At 36.4% G+C, this 23,373-nt stretch overlaps 2 protein-coding genes across 2 annotated transcripts; one reads left to right on the plus strand and one right to left on the minus strand.

Moving 5' to 3' along the window:
• Positions 1 to 4,352: 4,352 nt before the first annotated feature.
• Positions 4,353 to 6,256, minus strand: LOC122061604. The gene is made up of 2 exons (XM_042624971.1): positions 5,913 to 6,256; positions 4,353 to 5,284 (listed from the first exon to the last, which is right to left on the minus strand). The coding sequence occupies exon 2, from the start codon at positions 5,170 to 5,172 to the stop codon at positions 4,576 to 4,578; it is 597 nt and encodes a 198-aa protein (XP_042480905.1). The 5' UTR covers positions 5,173 to 5,284; positions 5,913 to 6,256; the 3' UTR covers positions 4,353 to 4,575.
• A 607-nt stretch (positions 6,257 to 6,863) lies between these two features.
• LOC122061326 (AT-hook motif nuclear-localized protein 28-like) lies at positions 6,864 to 8,411 on the plus strand. The gene has a single exon (XM_042624558.1). The coding sequence runs from the start codon at positions 7,044 to 7,046 to the stop codon at positions 7,929 to 7,931; it is 888 nt and encodes a 295-aa protein (XP_042480492.1). The 5' UTR covers positions 6,864 to 7,043; the 3' UTR covers positions 7,932 to 8,411.
• Positions 8,412 to 23,373: the final 14,962 nt, after the last annotated feature.

A 23,373-nucleotide genomic window follows, 5' to 3' on the forward strand; every position in this document is an offset into this window, starting at 1 on the left:
CTTATCTCTTTCTCTAGCTCTAGTTCTAGGTTTATGCTTTAAACATTTTTGTAAGTTCTTTTTATTCAATTAATGCAAACACTTTTGTTTTTATTGTTTAAGCAATTGAAGTTGTAATTTTCAAGTTCTAGTTCTAGGTGACAAGAACAAGCTATGAAGCATGTCTTTCAAGTTCAATTTTTTTTTTCTTCAGATTTGTTTTCTCTAGTACTAGAAATTTCAAATTTGGTTTATTCCAGATTTAGTTTTTAGTACTGGTAGTATCTCAAATCGATCAAGTTTTAAGTTCAAGAGTTGAAATTCAAGTAAGTGGGCTCCTTCAGTAGTCTTCTCTCCCCCCTTTCATTCCCTTTTCTGACTACCCTTTCTTTCTTAATTTAGGATTTTAATTGCAGTCGTTACATTATTGTTATCCCTTTCCCCCAAGGTTCATGGCTAATGTATGTGTTGATTTTTCCCCTCCTAGTCATAGAACCATCAATTTATTGTTTTCATTTTAATTGTCTCCCTTTCCCTAAAGCCAAGTGGAGTAACCCTTGTAAGAGTGACTCTCTAGTCAAATAGGGAAACTCCTATTATGATGCATCCCTTGGGCTAAGTAGAGAAACCTACTTATGAGTCTCTCTCTAGCTTTATCCCCTTTCTTTTACTTTATTTTTATTTCAACATTTTTTTCCTTTATTGTTTTTTTTTTTAATTGCGTGGGTTTTTTATTTTCAATTATTTATTTATTTAATTTTAATTGCATGGCTTGCGTCTTTAAATTCTTAGATGACGAATGGTTAGGACGTTATTTTAGATACATATGTTTAGGACGGTAATTAGAATTAAATCACAACCATTAATCGGTTCACTTTCGCATTATTATAAGAAGCAAGAAAAATAAATAAATAAATAAAGTTGCTGCTCTCCCTGTGTTCGACCCGTAGCTACACTGATCCGTACGTTTGCAGTTACATTTTAAATCCTAACAACTCTCCATCACCAACAATCTATCTTCCGATGAGTAGTCTAAAATTCCAAACTTTTCGAATACCAGGCAAGATTGTTGATGAAACGTTGGATGATCTCAAAAATCCATCACTAGCAATAAAGTATCCACGTAGAAAGGAGGAAAAGTTAGTTTTTATAAACTAACATAATTTTACAAGAACAGAAAAATTAACTTCCCTAAGACGGAAGATCCCGAGGCCTCCTTACTTCTTCGGCTTGCATAGACCGCTCAAATAAAATTGTGAATCCACTTTTCCATCAATGCAATTATCAATGAAGGCTGTAGGCCTCAAATAGATGGAAAAAATATGCATAGGACTGCTACTCATAACCATTTCGATTAACAAAAGTTTTCATCCCTAAATAGTGAGTAGAAAAAGTACATTCGTGGGTGCCAAGAATTTATTTAACCCTCCTTCTTCTAATAGTTGTAGACACTTAATTTTGTTTCTCCCGACAATAATGAATTATAGGTTGGTGAAGCTTGTATTCTCTCTTTCATGAAGGATTCAAATTTATAGTGAAATACTGAAATCCCAGCTACCCCCAATCTAACCCACTGTGGGTTGATTTGCGGAGTTTGGTTTAGCATGAGAAAGGTCAGGAATCCATAATCAAGCATTGTCTAATGATGTGGGAATGACCTAGGAAATGATCACCGTTTCCCCTTTGTCAAAATATGGCAAATTGCTTGTTTCACGTTTTTCGCAAACCTCCGAGCAGAGAATATGCTCAATTTCTGTATTATAGGATAGTAGTAGGAAAATCGATTTTGTCAATGTATTACACTTGAAGGCCTTACGCCTGGATGTGTCACGATGTTTTCCCTAATATCAAATCAACCTGAACCAACCCAAACCAATCCGGACAAAACAACTCATAACCATATGTGGCTCTGCTTAGACTAAGCCTCAAAACTCAATGTGACTCTAGAAAATTACCCAATAAGGTTATGCAGCTTTGGATTAACAACCAAAGCCTCATGGGGTGTACGACTCAGGTAATTTTCCTAAGCCATATGGAGTTGTGCGGCTTTAGATTGACATCCAAAGCCACATATTCTTATGGGTTGGTTCGGGTTGGCTTGGGTTGTACGAATTGGTTCAAGTTGGTTTGATATTTGGGATAGCAAAGTTTTTAGTGACATAAAATGTTTGTATGAAGGTGGATTTTGCTCGAAGGTCTCTAATACAAAACCACACAAACTTCACCAACTAACAATCTTTAAGAGTCTGAGTAGTTCTTCCAGCCTTCAAGCTGGCTCTGGTTCAGCCTGAGTTTAGATCAATCCTTTCTAATGTGTTGAGCATCCAATGCGATATGTAGCGGCTGGGAGGATTCAGATACACACATCAACACATTTAGTGTACTGCATTGGACATCCAGCACGTTGAAGAGGATCCCAATTAGTTTAGCCCTCAGCATGGATTTAGTTATCGGTATCCATATCGATATCTTCTAATACCGATCTAGATCAGATCAATGCATATCAATCACTTTTATCTTTATTTTTTTCAAAAAATAAAATAAAATTATATATATGTTCTTTATGACTCTACCCTTGAAACGGTACTAGTAATCGATCCAGATCAGTCAAGTATCAATATCGATCTCAGTTCATACCAATATGATATGACAAATACAATCAATCTGATACCAAAACTTAGAACCATGGTCCTCACTCATCAGCTTTCACCAACGTCATCAAAACAAATTATTGAGAGCCAGAGGAGAGAGAGTATAAGGATGCGTTTGATTGTGTAAATCAAATGGTATATGTATCGAATATGGATGTACAATTGGATTAAAATTCATCTCATTTTTTCATCCCTTGTGGGATAATGCTTAACAAAGCTAGCTTTTTGTATCAGCTAGTGATAGGATTGCATGTAAGCAATTCTAAGTTGGAGACAAGTTGGAGAGAAAATAAAAAACTAACAAAAAACAAATCAGAATTGCAGGAAACTCTGATCAAATGGCCAAATCAATTAGTAGAACAGTAGCCAAATAATGACCAGAAACTAGAAACTCTTTAAGGGTTCTAACAGTAGCCAGATAATGACCAAATATAATACAAAAGCAGAAACTCAATAGGAAACAGAAATAGAAACTAGGATTTTTTATGGGGAAGATATCCTCGTCGAGTAAGGGGTACTAAGGTTGGATTGACTCCTCAAAAGTACAGCCAAATCTGATGGCTAGTCATGGAGATAGGACAGGCTTCAAAATTAGCAAGTGTATATCTAATATAACAACTCACAATAACCAATTTCAGTGGTTCAAATAGTATACCAAAGTAGAAAACAAGATCTCAATCAAGGGTTTAGGGGCGGTATCGGTATCAGTATTGGTATCTGTCGATCAGTTTATTTTACCTTTTCTTTTTTTTAAGAAGTATTTTTTTTTTTAATTATTTTACACCCTAAAACAATATGGTACACAGTCAGGAATCGGGGATCAATCTCAGCCGATACTTAAAATCAAGATCTCAATTTATGGAAATTACTCCAACAACATAGTTGAACCGTGAAGGATGAAGATACTAATACCTTGGACAACACACACCCAAAAAAAAAAAAGAAAGGGAACAAATTCCATTGAAGCAAACTGAGAAGCAAGCATTAAACTGTAGATATTTGGTATAACGTACCAGATGAAGTTTGGAATGCAAGCCGAAACCCATATAGATATCTGCGTAGGGAAAGAGGATTCTAAACAGTAATATGAAAGGAGGAATTTTGTAATCACTCATCCAAACGCTCAGATAATCAAACAACAAAATGGAAGAGAATAAAGCAGGATTTCCCCCCCAAACGATAAGAAAAAATAAATGGAAACAACAGAATCTAGCACATAACCGTGCAGACCAACCGTTCAGACCAATCCAAGATTCTATCCAAACAGCTGTGGATAAGTACAAAAAACGCAACCCAGAAAGAATGCAACAAAATCCAAAAGCATAAAAAATCCAAGCTACTTCTTCTCTCTGCAAAATTTTAACGAGCAAAACAAAGGCCATTTCTACCTTGATGACATTTGAGAACTAAAAAAATAGGGGGAAAAGGAATTGGAGAATTACCTAACACCCTTTGTTGAACGCCCTGCTAACAAAATGTTAGATAAATCATGGTAATCCTAAGCTAAGAAAAAAAACGAACCGTAACAAAATTTATGCCTAACAGTATCAAATCTGAGTCTAAACCCTAACTTACAAAGTAAATTCAGCGAGAGAGAGAGAGCGAGAGAGCGAGAGAACCAGAGACAATCGCGAGCTAGCTTCGGCAGCGAAGGGTGTAGTGATTCTTGCCTTTTATACTAGGGTGCTTGCCATCTCTCATATATGAATGTTGGTATCGATATAAACTCAAGAGGAAATTCCACTCCCTTCCCATGACTTTTGGCTTGATATTAAGTTTCGCCACGTACTTTCATATATAGCAATAACCTCCGCTCTAGTTTGAATATTCTATCAAACGACCCTAAAGTGACTAACGCTGTTAAACTGGCATGTACGAAGTCCAGTTTACCCTTTTAAGTAATATACATATATTCTCTTCCTCATCTCTCTTCTCTTCATCATATTCACCATTTCTCTAAAACACGACCGTTTGGAAGATACCTCAACGAGCAGCTTCCTATCGCCGAGTTTCCTCTCCTTCGCATTGTCGCCAAAGAAATTACACTCGCGCCTGAATCGCTCGGTATAGCTTCACTATTCGAGTATCTCTTCCTAACTTGGTGCTTTGCCCTGGCAGACACAAAAGTTTGCTCCTGTTGTACAACAATACCATAACCAGTTTGACTCTGCTGAGCATAACTACCAAGTCCGGGCTTATTTTGCTGAACATCATCACTAAACCCACATTGATTTTGATGAACAGGAGTAATTGTATCAAAAAATTCTTCCACATGCTCACTAGAATGATTGTCTCGAGTGATCAAGTTACCCTCGAATCTATTCACTATGTAGGTGGAGGATGGGTGCTCATTAAAATGGAGATCATATACATACAAGTTGATTAAATCCACTCCAGCATGCAACCTAAACAAATCATACACCTTCCCATTTGTATCCACTTCAATAGCTTGGTTTTTCGGCAATATGCACTTGACTTTCAATGTCGCAGTATGACCAATAGGGACATGTCTAAGAACTATACTGTAGATGTCACAAACCATGTTCCTATTGCAATGGAAATCCGGATCAACCAATGTAGGTTCTAAAGTCTTCGTATAGAAGTGATAGTAGATGATTGCCTTGATTTCCAATGCATATGATAACTTCTATATCCTGGTTCAGAGTATAACAAAGTGCTACATGATCAGTACATATTAGGTTAGATGCATTACCCCTTTTCAGTTTATATCATATGAACACATAACACAATCAGAACATTTTAGAATCTAGCATTGATATTAGAGGAATAAACACAAATCAAGAGCTGATGCAAATGGTTCACACAGCTCAGTAGAAATCAAACTACTCAAAAACAGCAATATGGAGAGATACAAACTACCCTCTTTCCCCATTTAACAAAAGGAACCAAAAATTTTAGTTGTTGAAAGGTAAACACCGATTACTTGAACTACTCTTGGCACACCTGGAGAAAGAATTTCAAAAGAGGAAGGCATTGCACCTCACAAATTCAAAAAAAAAAAAAAAAAAACAAACAAACAAAATTCAAGCATTAAACCCTCAATCAAAACAGCCGATCAATCCAATTCATAAAACCCATCAATCCAGTCCCAGGAAAACCCTACTACATTCATCATAATCAAAACCAAAGAAACTCGTAAAAAAATTAGATCTTTACCACTCATAGATCAATGACATTCCGTTTATAGAGAAGAGAGACAACAACAACCTCCAGCAAGGGTACACCATGTAAGGAACAGAGAAACGCAGAAGTGAGACTTACCAAAGGATGTGACTGGAGTAGGATTTGAGGAGGATTTGAGCTTTCAGAGTTCAAATCGAAGCGATTTCTCGTCTCAATGTGCGTGTCGAGTCAAGTAGAAGTGATTCCAGGGCAAAGGTTAGAGCTGTCTCAGAGTAATAGATCCAAGTCGCGACGATGAAGAACCCATTCCAATGTGGATAAGCGGCGAGCGACGATGAAGATCAGTACTACTTGATGAAGATAGATCGGTGAGCTATCGAGCGACGAACGACGACCGATGATGACGAACAGTTCTTGTGGAGAGCAGCGAGCAAAGAGGGAAAATCCAATTCGTGTTTCCTTTGAAATCGTGGTTTTAGGGATTTCCCCTTCATTCATATGGAAGGGTAATTTGGGTATATATTTAACTACTTCAATGATGATGTCATCATTTAATAGAGATATCTATAGATAGGGTACGTTTGATAGAATCTACAAACTAAAAGGAAGGTTATTGCTATATATGAAAATACATGGGGAGAACTTGATATTAAACCAAAGGTTAGGGGAGGGGAGTGTAATTTCCTGTAAACTCAAATATGAAGGACATTTTGTGTAATATGGGAATTCTTTAAAAGTAGGTGCCTTCCTTACCAAGATCACTCTAATGTAACCAAACAACTCAAAAAATAATAGAAATTATAATTCTAAAGACTGACCTTCTATAAATTTACATAATCAAACATGCCCTAAGAAAGCTAAGCCATGAAAGAAACACTCATACCAGACAATGCACCCAGAGAACTGAGTTTTGAGATGTGAAACAAGCAAGAGCAATGGAACCCATCTTCTGGTGGGACCAGATGTCCATCAAACGATCCAAGATGGTCAGCCCAAACCTTGTCCAGTCAAAGAAAGCTAGCCAGCCAGTCGGCCTGGGAGGTGTTTCCTTCTTCATGTATATAGGAAAGGAAGAGTCTATCTGGCAAAGATCTTCCAAAAGTGGTAAAAATACCCAAAACCCATCTGCCATTGCGCTTCTCGTTTCTCAAATCTCAATATAGCCAACTCACAGACAAGACAACAAGAGAGAGATAGAGACAAGGGGAGAGAGAGAGAGAGAGAGAGAGAGAGAGAGAGAGAGAGAGAGAGAGCTTAGAAGAAGCAACAATGGCGGAATACGGTAGAGGAAGCTCCCTCTCACAAGCTCAAGGCTACCATAGCCACACCTCCGACGAAGAAAACGATGATCATAGCCCCACCAGAACCGGAGCTCTCTACACACCACCACCAAATAAGCCCAACAGCTCCAACAACAAAGCTGTCGCCGGTTCCAGCTCCGGCGCCGGTAGAGATGTTGGATCATCCGGTGAAACCGTTCGGAAGCCCCGAGGCCGACCACCGGGTTCGAAGAACAAACCAAAACCACCAATAGTGATTACCAGAGACAGTGACGCTGCAATGAGACCTGTCATTCTCGAACTCTCCGCCGGCACCGATGTTGTAGAGATGGTTTCTCAGTACGCTAGGCGCCGCCACGTGGGGCTCTGTATTCTAAGCGGTTCCGGCACTGTAGCGAACGTTACCCTTCGCTTACCAGTCCCTCATGCGTCCACTCTTATCCTCCATGGACCATACGAAATTCTCTCTCTCTCCGCCACATTTCTGGGTTCCTCTGTTTCTACTTCGAAATCGTCTTCCTCGACTTCGATTAGTTCCATTATGATCACTCTTGCAGGGACTCAAGGTCAGGTCTTTGGCGGAACTGTTGCAGGGTCTCTTACTGCTGCTAGTAATGTTGTTTTGGTTGCGACTTCGTTTGTTAATCCTTCATTTCAGAGGCTTCCTTTAGGTGAAGATGAAGAAACAGAGGATGTGAAGCCCAATGTTGTTGTTGGTGGTGGTGGTGGTTCTGGTTCTGGGATTGATGCTTTCACGGAGAGTAATACAAGTATGTCCATGAATCTTTACAGTGTTCAAAGCCCAAGCCCTTTGAGTTGCCAGGTTTCTCCTGATGTTTTATCTTGGCCCTCCACCACTCGTTCTTCACATTACTAAAACCAGAAAGATCATAAAAATTGGATCTTTGCTTCTGTATCCTGCTGTGTTTTGATTTTGGGTTTTTGTGGGGCATTTTATTTTATGTTCTTATTAGTTTACAAGCCTTATTTCAGGGTTCCTTTTCTTTTGATTTCCATTTCGTTCCCTAGAGAGGTAGCTTGGGATGTGGTGATTCTGCTTCTGGTTCTGTTCTTGCTCTTTACTGATGTGGTGGTGTCAGTTTCTTTAAAAATTTGTCAGGAGCAGGATAGGTTGGAAAAGCTCTTGGGAAGTGCTAATTTCTCCACCTTCAATGCAAGCTGATTTGGAAGGTAATGGACTGATGGGTTATAGGTGTTTCTGTTTCTACTTTTCTTTCTTGTTCTTCTAAAGAAGAAGAATTAACTGGAATAGAACTATAGATGAGTGTTGGTTGGTTTGCATGGTCTGCAAGTGTAAGACTAACTATTGTTGCATGAGAACTGGTTGCTTTGTTTACCTTTTATATATACATATATATATATATATATATACTGTTCTATCTTGCAAAAAATATTGTTTTTCATTAAATAAGGGTACCTACCTACCGAACCTTTTGGTCAATAAAAAAAGTGCTAAGTGATCTTCTTCCATGGTGGTCCTCTATGTCTGTAGGGCATGTTTGCCTGATAGGTTGATTGGTTTCCTAGGCGACCTACAACCTTATCAGTCACAAACTTGAAGAAGACTCATTCATGGAAGTAAAGAACACCTGAACACAGACACACACACACACACACACACATAGCCCTTCAAATCTTTGGGGGAAGAAATGAACCCATTTGTCCAACTTCAGTCAAACCTTGAGAATACATTTCAAGGCTGAACCAGAGAGAAAGGGTTATATCTGTTTTTGGGTTTTGTTAGATAGGGGAATATAATGATGAACGTTACAGTAATGAGGAAGGTAGGTGATGGAGGTGACGGTAATGGTAGTGTAAGGGTTATCAGAGAAAGATCAGAAGACAGAGAAAGGATGAGAGACTGAGACCGAGGAGTGTTTTGTCCAAGTTGGTCGCACGCGTAGTCCATGTGACGACTGGCATTTACACGTTTCGAATTTTGATTCGCCAAATGGGTTTTCCACGAAAAAAGCTGCTGCGTCTGCATTTAACCCATTCCCTCACTCTCTCTCTCACAAAAGGCCCTGAAAATTAAAAGCAATCTCTGGGTTCTACGTTGTCACAGAGAGAGAGAGAGAGAGGGAGAGAGAGAGAGAGAGAGAGGCCAAATTGATTGCTAGGTTCACAACATTCTCCAATGCATTCGAGGCAGTACTTGCGAAGAGATGCTGCTCTCGCTATCGCTCTTTCTCACCTGAGACCGTGAGGAAGAAGCAAAGCAAGGAATGATGATGGGTACTCAGAGATTGAAGGGTACGTCAGTCTCGGTCGTGTTCATCTGAGTTTGAACATTTGGGCGGGGAAAAGAGGGGATGGAGGGTTTTCCTTCTCTAATTTTTCTTTAAAAAGCTTGTCTGGTTTCTGGTCAAAAAATTAAAAAGTGTGCTCTTGGGCGATTTGATTGGTTCGACGTTCATGCCAAGGCATGGCTTTTTTTAGTTTCTTAGCCTCTTTATGAGGCTCCTCTATGCTCTATTATTTACGTACACATGCAATTTTTCACCTTTGGACCAAAGAGGAGCAATGGGACATCTACCAGAAAAAGAAAAAAAAAAAAAAAAAAAACAAAAACAAAAACAAAAGGGAGCAGTGGGAGTTAGATGGCCCACCAATATGAGAAAGATGTTCTCATTAGGGCGTTGAAAGGAAAGACCACTTCTCATTATTTCGGGTTCTTTTATCTTTTTTTTCCGATTAAATGGCCATCTTGGTTCTAAGATTTGGATTGGATTGGATTAGTATTGATTTTGATCGATCTTGATTATCAAAATATAACTCATCAAGCTCATCCAAGCGTACATAGGAAGGTCAGTCTCCAACTCTCTTCACTTGCCATGTCCTCACATGTGATAATGATTGTATTTGGTGGGTACAGTTGTATTAAGATTGACTAGGGCTTGGCTCTCCGTATATAACACCTTTACCGTTGTATAGATTGGGTATTGAAAATATATACGGAAAACCTTGTGTGTTTAACATGGCATCAAGAGCATAGGTTTCATAATTATTATTTTTCCATTCCTCTTGGTTCTTTAAGCATCACTGATCCATAGCGCCACTCCCTGCTCTCTTCTTCCCTGGTCTACTGTTGTTGCTATCATGGCCTCTAAAGATGCTTCTTCAGTTATACTCGATGGCCCTGTCATGCCCCCTCCCTTTCTCTCTTTTCCTTTGGTGAACCACTTTCTCTTCATCAAGTTTACATCCACCAACTTCTTGATTTGGAAGAAGCAGGTTGTTCTATTTTTTCATGTTCAGGATCTCTTTGGCCATCTCGATGGCTCATCCATTTGTCCCACTGATCCCCAAGTGGCTGCTCTTTGGCACCACCAGGATTCTCGGCTCATCAATCTTCTTGTTGGTCCTTTTTCAGGGATGTGGTACCCCTAATTCTTGATGAAGAAACGAGTCATGCGATCTGGTCCTATCTCCATGAACCGTTTGGCTTCATGTCCATGATGCGCTTGATGTCACTTCATCTCAGCCTCTAGAACCTTTGTCAAAAGTAGGTTGAATCTGTCACTACTTTACTCCAACGTGCCAATCTAGTACTGATGAACTGCCCGCCGCGGGTAACCCCGTCACAACTGCTAACTTCAACGTTCATGTTCTTCGTGGCCTAAAGGAGGATCTTAAGGGGACGGCTTCTTCATCTCCTCCATACAATGAACTTCATGGGCTCTTCTTAGCCATGAAAGCATGTGTGCCTCCCGCAAGCTCACAATCACTACTTTCTGCCTCTACTGCTCACAACGGTCCTCCCCTTCCCCTGATGACAACGGTTCTTCTTCTGCTAGTTGTGGTTCATCTAAGGGTTGAGGGCGGTGTGGCAGATCTAGACGTGGTCGTGGGGGGCATGGTTATTCTCCAAGTGGACCTTTTTGCACCATATGCCAGAATACCAATCACAATGTGGGCACATGTCATTATTGGCCTCATCCAGTAGCACCACCATTCACAATCTTATCACTTCCAATATAGGGCTTAGAATCTTAGGCTGTGTTTGGTATGCATCCATGTTAAGAACATGTTCTGAGTCTGCCAAAACCTCGTTTAGCATGTGTTCCCATTCTTGAATCGTAGAATGATGTGGAGAATGTGGTCCTGTTTGAGATTTTAAAATATAATTGTAAGCGTACGGATCAGTGTAGCTATGAATCGAACACAGGGAGAGCAACCACTTTATTTTTTTTTGCTTCTTTTAATAATGCAAAAGTGAAGCGATTAATGGTTGTGATCTAATTCTAATTACCGTCCTAAATATATGTATTTAAAATAATATCCTAACCATTCGTCATCTAAGAAGTTAAATACGCAAGCCACGCAATTAAAATTTAATAAATAAATAGCTGAAAATAAATACCCCACGCAATTAAAAAGCAATGAAGAAAAAAAAATGTTGAAATAAAAAAAAAGTAAAAAAAAGAGGATAAAGCTAGAGAGAAACTCACAAGTAGGTTTCTCTACTTAACCCGAGGGATGCATCATAATATGAACTTCTCTACTTGAACAGAAAATCACTCTTACATAAGTTACTCTATTTGGCTTTAGGGAAAGGGAGACAATTAAAATGAAAATAATAAAATGATGGTTCTATGGCTAGGAGGGGCAAAACCAATGCATACACTAGCCGTGAACCTTGGGGGGAAGGGATAGTAATAATGTAACGATTGAAATTAAAATCCTAAATTAAGAAAGAAAGGGTAGTCAGAAGAGGGAATAAGAAGGGGGAGAGAAGACTACTGAAGGAGCTTACTTACTTGAACTTCAACCCTTGAACTGAAAATTTGATTAATTTGAGATACTACCAGTACCAAAAACCAGATCTGAAATAAACCAAATCTATAATTTCTAGTACTAGAAAAAATAAATCTAAAAAAAAAATTGAACTTGAAAGACATGCTTCATAGCTTGTTCTTGTCACCTAAAACTAAGCCTAGAACTAGAACTTGAAAATTACAACTTCAATTGTTTACACAATAAAAACAAAAGACTGAATCAAAAAAAAAAAAAAAAAAAAAAAAAAAAAAAAAAAGTGTTTGCATTAATTGAATAAAAAGAACATACAAAAGTGTTTAAAGCATAAACATAGAATTAGAGCTAGAGAAAGAGATAGAGCAACTGAGAAAAAATCCTAGAAAAAGAATGAAGTGCCTCCTCCTCTTGTGTTAATTCTATTATATAGAGAATGGGGGAGGAAAGCTAACGATTTTAGCTTAAAAAAAAAAGATTTTTTTATTTTTATTTTGTTGATGAAGTGGAGGAGAAAGAAGAGAGAAAACGTTTGGAGAGAGATCTCCCACGATTTTTCTTGCCTTTTTTTTTCTTTCCCTTTTTTCTATTTTTCTCTCTCTTCTTGCTCAAGAAACCGCCTTTGGCCGATTTTTCTTGCTTAGATTTGGACAATATTCTAATTTAATGGAAAATTTCATCCATGCACGTCTTTTCTTTTTTCTTTTCTTCTTTCCTATTTTTTCTCTTTATTTTCTCTCTCTTCTTCAAACTTGCGTACAACCATCTTGGCTGACACCGAGCAAGAGACGCCCTTCAAAAACTATGTGTTCAGTACACCACAAATGGTAGCTAAGAGGTTCGAACTTGAAACCTCCTAATAAGCAATGGATTTTGCATTCCACAACTCACCAACTACGCTAGGTAGTTGTTGTTACCAAAAATGAATCTTCAATCACTTAAGGATGTGGTCCATCGATCCTTGTTGGCATTTGAAATATTCCTTATACCCTTGGGACAACTGCAGATGGGCTGATTCTGCATCTCGGTTCAGTTCTAATCCATTATTCATTTTCTGCCCCGAAAAGAATAATCACTTGTACGATTGATCAAACGAATGTGTATTTGCAATTGAACACATCCATCTTGCTCAGAATTTCATCCTCTTCGCAACCATGAAAAAATATGACATTTTTATGTGTAAAATTGGAGATATAGCGTCCGATATTCCTTAAGGCTTTGAAAATATAAAAACTGCAAAAATAGAGTAAAACCCAAGGTAACTCTATTCTAAATATGTAAAATGCATGTTTTACTACACTAAATTTCACACATAATTGTGCTCATCAGGTCCATTCTGGAACGTGCCCTGTAGTCCATTCCAACATTCTCGTTCTAGTGATAACAAAAAGAACAAGTGGGAATTCAACATCAGATAGCCTGTGATTGCCCTTTGCGATTGCAGAGCAATTTTGTGTAGCCCGAGCTTTTGGATCCAGAACTCCACCCTGGTCATATTGCAAACTCGTTGACGGTGAGGGTATAAGGGAGACTCATCCTATCGAAGAATATGATCATGTTCAAGTTCTTCGCCAAAATCCTAAAGCGCATCTCTATCGCATCCATTGTTTCATACTTCTTCTCATGCGTAAACCATTCCAACAGAAAAAAATCACACCATACAGCTTATTTAGCCCATAATTAACAGATTTTCTGATCACTGATACAGAACTAAGAAGAGTTGACTATAGGCATCCAATCGTGATCTAGGAAAGGCAAGTCCAGGAAATGATGCATAAGAAGAAACCAACAAAGGGGTTCTTGAATTTGAAGGTAGATCTTAAGGTGCTGCAGCAGTCTAAGACCAGTGAGAGGAGAGCCAAGAACGAGGCCGAGCTTTAGATTTTAATGGCCGTCTTCTCTGTCTTTGTGTCTCCAAGTTCTTCTGCAGGAAAGGGAAGGCAAGGGAAGGGAAGAATCTATTCATCTTCTCTTGTATTAATTTTTTCTTATCTTTGAATTTGGAAATAAATGGGGCAAATCATTTCCAATGAGTTGTTCGATGAAATGCTTGAAAGATTAGTAAGCATTCTAAAGATCAAGAATGAACTAAAGTGAATATTTATCGAAACAGTGTTTTCATTCTTAGTTAAGAATGCATTCTATGAACTGAGAATGGAAATGTGCATTTTTAGAATGAGAATACATACCAAACACAACCTTAGACATATTATGGTAAATCCAAGTGTTTGGACTTGATACATAGTGCTTCAAAACTGATATGGCTTAGTTTTATGGGCGTTTTAAATAAATGGATAGGAACTCAAATAGCAATTGTGTGTCATAAACCAGCCACCAAAGAAAAGAAAAAAAAAAAAGCGCTTGTTTGTAACAATTTTTCATCAATTGGAATCTTTGAGGCCCATTTATTTGCAAGGGAAATTGGACGGAAATGAGGCGAAAATTTTCAAGCTAAAAATAAAACTTTCGTAATTATTACCTAATATGATTGTATAATTTGTTTAAATTTATTATCATATTTAATAATGATACATTTAGATGTAACTTTTATTTACTTTTCAAATCCAAGGGATTTCTTACCAGGAAAAAAAAAAAAATCCATGGGATTCAAATGAAAACTTAAATGAAATTTAATAACCAATTCTAGAATAATTTGGAGTTAGTGATATAACCAGGTATAGTAACGATTACAAAAGTTTCCTTATCAAATTTAAAAATTTTACTTTGATTCCTACAATTGCCCTTGCAACCAAAAGATCCTGAATTAATTTCAAAACAATATGACAATTTTTTAATGGATTGACTACATAATAATAAGGCCTTCCAATTACTTCTCTATTTCTGAAACCAACTAAAAAACTCTAGTTTTTTTTTTTTTTTTCACCTGTCAATGTTAATTAGTCTTCATGTTATCTAAACTATTATCCGCTTTATAATGCATTCATCCTTTTCACTTACCATTATTTTATTAGCAAAAATGATTTCTTATTATTTCATTATCAAAAGTTGTTATTGTTTTGCATGATCTATAATTTTGTTAAGCGGATAAATAAAATACATTGTACTGATTTTGTTTATGGACCCAATAGATCACACACATGGGGTTTTATTTAGAAATCTTTGCGGGGATCATAAATTGCAATCCGCTCTAGTTGGTTTCTTATGTATCTCGACATCTACGATAGTTCTCTTACAACTGGACTAGTGATATAAGCCTCAATGTTGATAATTCTTTGTTGATTTTCCAACAGAGAGTGAGGAGCGTGTTAGAACCAAGCTGAAAAACTATAATGCAACAATGCTTATAGATCCGTTTTACTCAACCCAAATGCTTGCTGGATTCGAGCAACAATAATAATAATAACATTTTCAATAAGCAGACTGGCATTGCTTAGCTGAACTGAACCAGGTTTTTAAAGCAAAAATGGGGGATCAAATCATTCAATGTCGATTCTAATCAGAAATGACTGGGAAGGGAGTAGAATCGACAGAAGTTGGCTAGTACTAATCTAATTGTTCATGACTAAATCCAATCCAATAAGCCAATTCAACTGACTCGATTCCAATTTTTGAAACCATGGTACAAAGTGTCAGTTTGATTTTGTTTCTCTTGTTTCTGTTTCTAGAAACAATTGCCATTTCTGTGCCAAGAAATGATTTTTGGAAATGTAAAAAGGTATTTTATTTTTCTGTTTCACAAAACGTTTTCAACAGTGTAGTCGAATTCAAGACATGAGTGAAGACATGACGTTTTAGGAATGCAACTCACGAGTGAAGGCATGACATTGGAGTTGCAGGTATGCTTCATGGAGATGAGCTTCAGAAGAATGAAGGCAATCTGAAACTGTGAGCTTCGCACAACCAGGTTGGAATCGCTGTATTTGGATAGCAAGAAATTTCAACAATGGATTGGGGGTTTGGGTAGGTCGAGTGAAGTATCAGATTTTTCATAATTTTTGTCACTCCCACTTGTTTCTAGAAACAGAAAAACAAGTCTAACTTGTTTCTCCATTCTTGTTTCTAGACACAGAAATATATATAAATTTCTATTTTTGTTTCCAAAAACAAGTGAAACAAAGCAGAAAAATCAAATGGTTTTTGGGGTGTTTCCATTTCTGAGTAAAAAAAATGAAAAAAATAAAATCAAACATACACTAAGGCTCTGTACTGTAACGATTCTGTTTTTTTAATTTGATTTTGGGTCTAGCACACTTTTTTGCATTTATATTTTTTTGGAGTGATTCTGCATCTTAAATGTTGTATGGTAATCGCAAAAAAAATTGATTTTGTAACTTGAAAGAAACAGAAACATATATGGTTCGTACTTAACAGAATCGTTTCTGTTGGAAACCAATATTTACATAAAGTGCCATCTTCACCATGGGTGTCAAAGTTGTGATTTTCAAATAAAATCTAAGGATAGTCAATGGTTTTTTAATAAATTCCAAGTTGTGAAAACCATTATTACCCAAATAGCTTAAGTTGAATGAGACAAATAAGAATACCTCCATATCAACAACATGGTGTTCACTTCAAATATGAAATATTTGGCCGTGTTTCCTTGCCATATGAAATATGAAATGTTTCAACAAAAATATGATATAGCATAATAACACAAAAGTATGAACAAGAAGAAACAAAGTTCAAACCCTACTGAAGTGACAGAAATTGAAGAGTTCAATGTTGAATCACAAAGCTTTCAGTCAGACAATGAAACAAACACAAAGCAAGGTATTTTAGAGAGTAGAGACCCTTAGAGGTGTGTGTTGAGGGTTTTGATGACAATTAATCATTACTTGTATTCTTGTAGGCGACCGCAGACAGCCAAAGAGGGAGTGGGATAATCAATCATTGAAATCCAGGCAAGGTTTGAAAGTTATGGGTAGCAGATTTGATACTGGAAACCGCAAGAACACCCAAGTGAATAGAAATTACCGTGATGCTTCAAATGGAATGAAGGAAATAGATTCCATTGATATAGATGGTCGAGGAAAGGTACTATCTAGTAACATTACAAGCAAAATCAGTGGAGAGAGAGAGAGAGAGAGAGAGAGAGAGAGAGAGCAAATGCATCCCACCTCGCGGACGGATGGCAGATCGAAGATGGTGATAACTCTGCTCTTCGTTTCAGCTCTACTTCTCTCCTCTTCTCTTCTCTAGATGTTCTCCAAGTGCAAAGTGGGGTTAGGGTTTACAATACCCTTGAAACATACCTTTTGTTATGTTTTGAGGGTAATTTCCCCATTTACCCTTTGTAACTTAAGTGCTACATATGTTTCGGCGCCTTTTGCTCAGAATCAATTCTGAAAGTGAAAAGCAAGTATTTCATGTTCCAAAAAAAGGATTCCAAAGTCTCATAAGTGTCCAGTTCATTTCAGAAAAACAAAAAATTGAACCGGGCTTCCCATACAGGTTTTACCTCATTTCTGTTTCAAAAAAATAAAAAAACATCAGAACCCATTTTTTAGAACGTTACAATACATAGCCTAAGTGCCTAACAAGGCATGTCTATTGTCTACCGTTAACCCATTCAAGTTGTCGGGTTACCAGGTATAGATTTGAAATCAGATTTTGCTATAAACCCACCAAACCATTTTTGGTAATTCTACGTCCGAGGTTCACTTTTCATATCAGTTTGAACATGTCAGCTTTTTATCAAAAAAAAAATGTCAGAGTTCACATGCCCTATAAAACAAGGCTAAGTGAAGTTAATTGGTTTGGTTATTTTGACGTAGATGATATGGTTAGGTTGATATTTATTTGGCTAAAATTAAAACTAAATTATTTATTAAACGATTACAATTTTGAAAATCAAAATCGTTTAATAAATTGTTTTGGTTTCATAGTTTTTAAACGGTGTTTATTTCACGGTTTTACGATTTCTAAACGGTTAGTAATCAGTTTGCTGATTATTTCACATGCCTATTGAAATTCACCTTCTTTGATGAAAACTTCAATCTTGTATCCAATTCAATGAGCAATGAGGCATTGAAAAGGCAAGATTTTAACTACATAACTATATAAGAGGAGTAAATTATTGAATAGGCTCTTGGACAACCTCTATGGTCCTTTTTCTTCTCTAAATTAAACTCATGTTGTTTTGTTTATATGAAACTCATTATTTTAGTGAGTCATATACGGTTTAAATGGGTCAGTTTTGACGGTGTAAATAATTCACTTTTAACGGTGTCAATTTGGCTTGAAACTGCGGGTTAAACGGTTAAAATCGAATCGAACCATTTAATTAACAGGTCTTAAAATTAAAATCAGAACCGAATCATTTACTAAATGGCTTCACAGTTTCGGTGTAAATGGCTTGATTCGGTTTTAGTAAACGGTTTTGGTTTCAAATTCAAATCCTTACCTTTCCCCTAAACATCTCAAACTTAGCCCTTGTTTGGGATTTTTTGGTTAAACCTAAACCATCTACGAAGTTGTGAGACTGTTGCCATTATGAATCATTTGGTTCAATCAACTGATTCAATCCTTGTTACTCGTTTTCACCCAAAAAATACAAAAAATAATAATAATAATTGTGTTACCAATTTGGGCTTCAAAAGCATTATTGAAGGATGTGTCGAATCGTACGCTCTCTGAGGAGTATAAAAATCTTGGAGAATTTTGTTTCCACCAAGTTATACCTAAAACCATTTCCATCACACATCGTCAATACTTTTCAGGCGGTAGTTTGGTTGCGGTTCAAATTAATTTGGTAGATATGTTGTCCACATCATTTATATAATCATAATTAAAGTTTCAAATGAATTTTACTTCTTCATGTGTTATTATATAGAAAGGGAAAAAGTTTCAAATAATGCCTAGAAAATTTTAATAGTAGGAATTTAAATATTTTAAAGTGAAAATCCTAAAGATGGTGGGCCCTATGTTTGAGATAGACTACTGAATTTGTCAAGCTGTATATCTACGCAGTTCCTCGTTATCCATTCAACGGTCAGACCACCAAATCATCAACCGATGTGGGAAAAAAAATACAATGCATGAAGTAACATTGCTTATAAACATTGGTGCCAAATGGTCTAAATTTGGGAAGAGTTAAGGGTATGTCCATAGAAAATAAGGAACTTGAGCTCACTCAACAAAACCCCTTATGCCGTTATTGGCCTCGTGGCTCACTAGGTTCTCAATGCCCAACCCTTCTAGTGTTCAACCTCAAAGGAATCTCCGTTCTTGGTGTTTTCCAAAGTAAAATTGGCTTCATGATGGTGGAGGAGATCAAAACTTCAATGGTGTTGCAGGGAAAGATGGAAATGAAGAAGTTGTTGCACTTTGGGTCATTGAACAATGTTATAATAAGTGTAACTGAGATGAGTTATGAACTTCTACCTAAAAAAAAAAGGATCGAGAGCACTCTATCGATCTAGCTTGGGAAACATCAAACCAGTGGGCCAATGGGAGGGCACACAAAAGCATATTCAATACAAGTCAAGTGGGAGCAACTAATGCATTGTTCTTTTCGCATCCTACACAATTTAAGTGTTTCATGTGCCAGACTGGCATGGTAGTTGTCCAAAAGAAAAGATATTAACTAATGATTTTAAAGGAAGGGTGATTGGTCAAACGATGATTTGGCTATTGGGTTGTGTGAAATGGGCCATGGGCCATCGGCTAAAAGGGGAGAAAATGGTGGTTATGGAGTGATGCCTTAAGAATGGAGGATGTTTTAACTTCATATGAGCCCAAAACAACGTACACACATAAGATCATTTTTGAATTGAGGGGATTGTTGGCCGAAGTTATAGGATTTTATTTCCTTCTTTGTCCCAATTGACCATTGATTGGGTTCCATTATAGAAATATAATATTTGATTTGATTAAAAATATTTTGGATTCTATTAAGGATACCCACCATATTAGTTTGATTGCAAATAGAAAATATTTGTGCTCTAATTGATTGGCCTACCTTAATGGAAGATGGGCATTACGTTGTTAAAGGAGATTAGGTCCCACATTGTATGGTTTTGTACTAATCTCACCTATTAGAGGAGTACATTGAGAAAATACTAAGAGGAGAGAGAAACCTACCTCCACTAAAGAAGAAAATTATTGCTCATTCGTGCAAGAATAGCATCAATGGCTACGTCAAGCGTCGCTGGAAACAATACGTCATCGATAATGAACGGTATATTATTTCCCCTTCTTATATTGAAATTGTTCATGGTGTACTAGCAAGGTCTTTCATATGATTTAGAAATTATGATGCTATAAATTTCATTAGTGGTATCAGAGCTTGGGTTTGCCAATAAGTTATAGATTGTTTCGCAAACTTAAGATCAACCATTAAAGTGGTTTTGATTTGAATATTTTATTTTTTTGCATAATTTTTTAGTTATTCATTATTAAGATCAACCATTAAAGAGGCCGAAATCAACCATGACATATGTTGAAATCAGTTGTTAAAGAGGTTGTAATAATTGGATATAACGCATATGGTTCAATTCGTAAAGTATCATCAAGGTTGAAGAATGTGACTTAATAGTTTTATTTCATATTTGATCAAGGACTTGTGAATCTATTAATTTTTTTTTTCTTGGGTAGGGTTTATTTCTTTTAAATGATTCGGATATGAGAAAGCACATATAATATTTAATTCAAATCAAAAGGACTTGAACCCATTACTAGAGCTCATTAAGCTCTATAGCCCATTAAGGGGCTTATTTGAATCAGGACCAATTCATATTGAACCAAACCAAATCGAACCAAAAGTATATTAGACCAAACCTGTTCGAATCGAATCGAATCGTGGTCGACCCATGACTCGACCCGTCAACCTCAGGTTTTTATATCCATCGGGTCGGTCGGTGACCCATCGGAATCCGATCACCATTGGTCAACTTTTTAGCGTTATTTTGGATATTCCGACAAGATTCTATTTTTCATTAAAAAAATTGCATAAATTGAAATTGCATAAATTGAAATTGCATAAATTGAAATGGAAATTTGTCATAAATTTATTTATTTTAGTTTATATCTATATCTATTTCTGCTTTTTGAAATAATTTTCTATTTTTGTTCTGGAACAATTTTCTGCTTCTCTTTCTGTTCTTTGTATCATAAATTTATTTTTAACATGTGTTTCTGTTAATTTTGTGTCCCATTTATGATAATGTATATTTTCTATTTCTGTTTGAAAACAAACATGTTTATGTGATTGAGCTTTAAGTAACAAGAAAACATATATAGGGACAGAATCATAGCTTTTTAGCAACGGAAATTTTTATATGACAGAATTATGACATAATCGCTTCTGCTGTGATTCTATATTCATTTTAAATTTTATTTTTATTTTGTCTTCATCCTTTGTTTGCCATTTTAGGAGAACTTTAAGATAATATATTTGACTCTAGTTGTACTAAACTTTGAAATAATTAAATTAATAGTTTAATGATGTCATAAATGATTAAAGTTAAAATTTTAGGGATAAAACTAAAAAAAAACTAGTGATTCGATAGCCGCCAAAGTGAATCAGTCATGAAAGTTTAAAGTGATTGAACTAATAAATAACTAGATCCAAACACCATTAAATAAATGATATCAGAAAACTATTTTTAAGGTATTAATGACAGCTACATAATTGAGAAGAGTGAGAGTATCCAAAGCTATACATTTATCTCAATTATGATGAATTTAACTGTTAGCCTTAAATATAAATGAAATTTTATTTCATAAATAGTACAACTAGTTTAGAGTATTAGGTCATGCAATTAGGTTGAACGGAAGTATCTAAAAGTACATGTTTCATCGTGATTGTGGTGGCCACAATTATTAACCCTAAGCATAACTGTGACAATATCAAATTAAAGATAAATTATAGGGCATTGTGATAAAACATTAGTCTAATAGTTGGGTTGAGATGGGAGTGTTCAAAGACATACATTTTTGGTTGACTGTTTAGATAGATTACTAATCTTAAAGGTGACTTCCAATGCCTGTTGAGTGAACCACTAGCATATTACTTTCTTGATCCCGAATGATATATTGTAATAATATAATAGGTTGCTCTTTCTAGAATTACAATTCTAGTATTATTGAAACTCAAAGCATTATTGATATGTAAGCATGTATTTCTGGTTTCTTTTAGAATGACCATCACCTATGGCTATCCCTAATTCTGTCCCTACCCTTATTGGGTCAAACTTCTCTAATTGGCATGAGGAGCTTATATACAATCTGATTACTGTCAATCATGACTACTGTTTGCACATTAAGAAGTCAGATGATCTCACTGATAAGAGTAATGTAGATGAGATCAATCTTCATGAGAAGTGGACCTGATCAAACCAAGGCACCTTTTGTTTATCAAGAAAACAATTGAAAATGTTATCAAAGGATCGATTCTTGACTATAATGATGCAAAGACATATCTGACGTTTGTTGAAAAATGATTCTCTACCACCGACAAGTCTCTTGCAAGCACTCTTATGGCCAAATTGGTGAACATAAGATATAATGGCAACAGTGGCATGGCTGATCACATCTGTGAAATGACAAATTTATCTACACAACTGGCTATGAATGAAGCTTTCCTAGTTGGGTTGATCCTTCAATTTCTTCCTCAAAAGCTTGAACCATTTAAAATCCATTACAACATAAATAATGTATACATGGGATCTGAATGAACTTCAGAGCAAGTGCGTTCAGGAAGAACAAAGATTGAAGCAGGCAGGAGGGAAAATGGCTAACATGGTGTCACATTAACGTAAGAAGGGAAAGAGCTTTAAGGTTGCACCGAGGAAGTAGACATCCAAACACCTACTGACAACAAGAATCCTAGCAAAGTGAAGTGTTTCTTCTATAAGGAGGGACATCTTCATAAGGACTGTCAGAAACGTTGAGCCTGGTTTGAAAAGAAGGGTGATAATTATATCCTAGTTTGTTTTGGAACCAATCTCGTTGACGTTCCTTATAATACATGGTGGATTAATTCTGGTGTAACTGAACAGATATCGAATTTCATGCAATGATTCCTTTCAACTCAGAGACCAAGTCCCAATGAGAGTATCGTCTACATAGGGAACAGGATGGAGTCTGAAGTTCGAACAATTGACACTTACAGACTCATAATGGATACCAAATACCAGCTGGACTTATTGGACACTCTCTATGTTCCCTCTATTTCTAGAAATCTTGTTTCTTTATCAAAATATGATTCTGAGGGTTATGACTTTATGTTTGGGAATAATTTTTTTTAAAGTTTATAAAGATAGTAATCTAGTATTTAGTAAATATTTATGCGATGGCCTTTATAGATTTAATTTAGAGTCTGATTTTTTTGAAAATTCTTTGCTTACCCTGCATGTGTATGTTGGAACTAAATGTAAGTCCAACAATAGTGTTTCCTCAACCTTATGGCATAAATGTCTGAGTCATATTTCCATACCTAGGATGAACAAGTTAGTGAAGGAAGGTATATTTCCTATTTTAGACTTCACTGACTTTGGTACTTGTATAGATTGCATAAAAGGTAAACAATCTAGGACAAATAAAGTTATCACCATAAGGAGTGATGCACTGTTAGGATTAATTCA

The sequence above is a fragment of the Macadamia integrifolia genome, chromosome 14, assembly GCF_013358625.1.
Source record: "Macadamia integrifolia cultivar HAES 741 chromosome 14, SCU_Mint_v3, whole genome shotgun sequence".
Classification (NCBI taxonomy): domain Eukaryota; kingdom Viridiplantae; phylum Streptophyta; class Magnoliopsida; order Proteales; family Proteaceae; genus Macadamia; species Macadamia integrifolia.

Coding starts and splice junctions, on each gene's coding strand:
- LOC122061604 (XM_042624971.1), bottom strand. CDS start 5,172: ATGGTTTGTGACATCTACAGTATAGTTCTTAGACATGTCCCTATTGGT.
- LOC122061326 (XM_042624558.1), top strand. CDS start 7,044: ATGGCGGAATACGGTAGAGGAAGCTCCCTCTCACAAGCTCAAGGCTAC.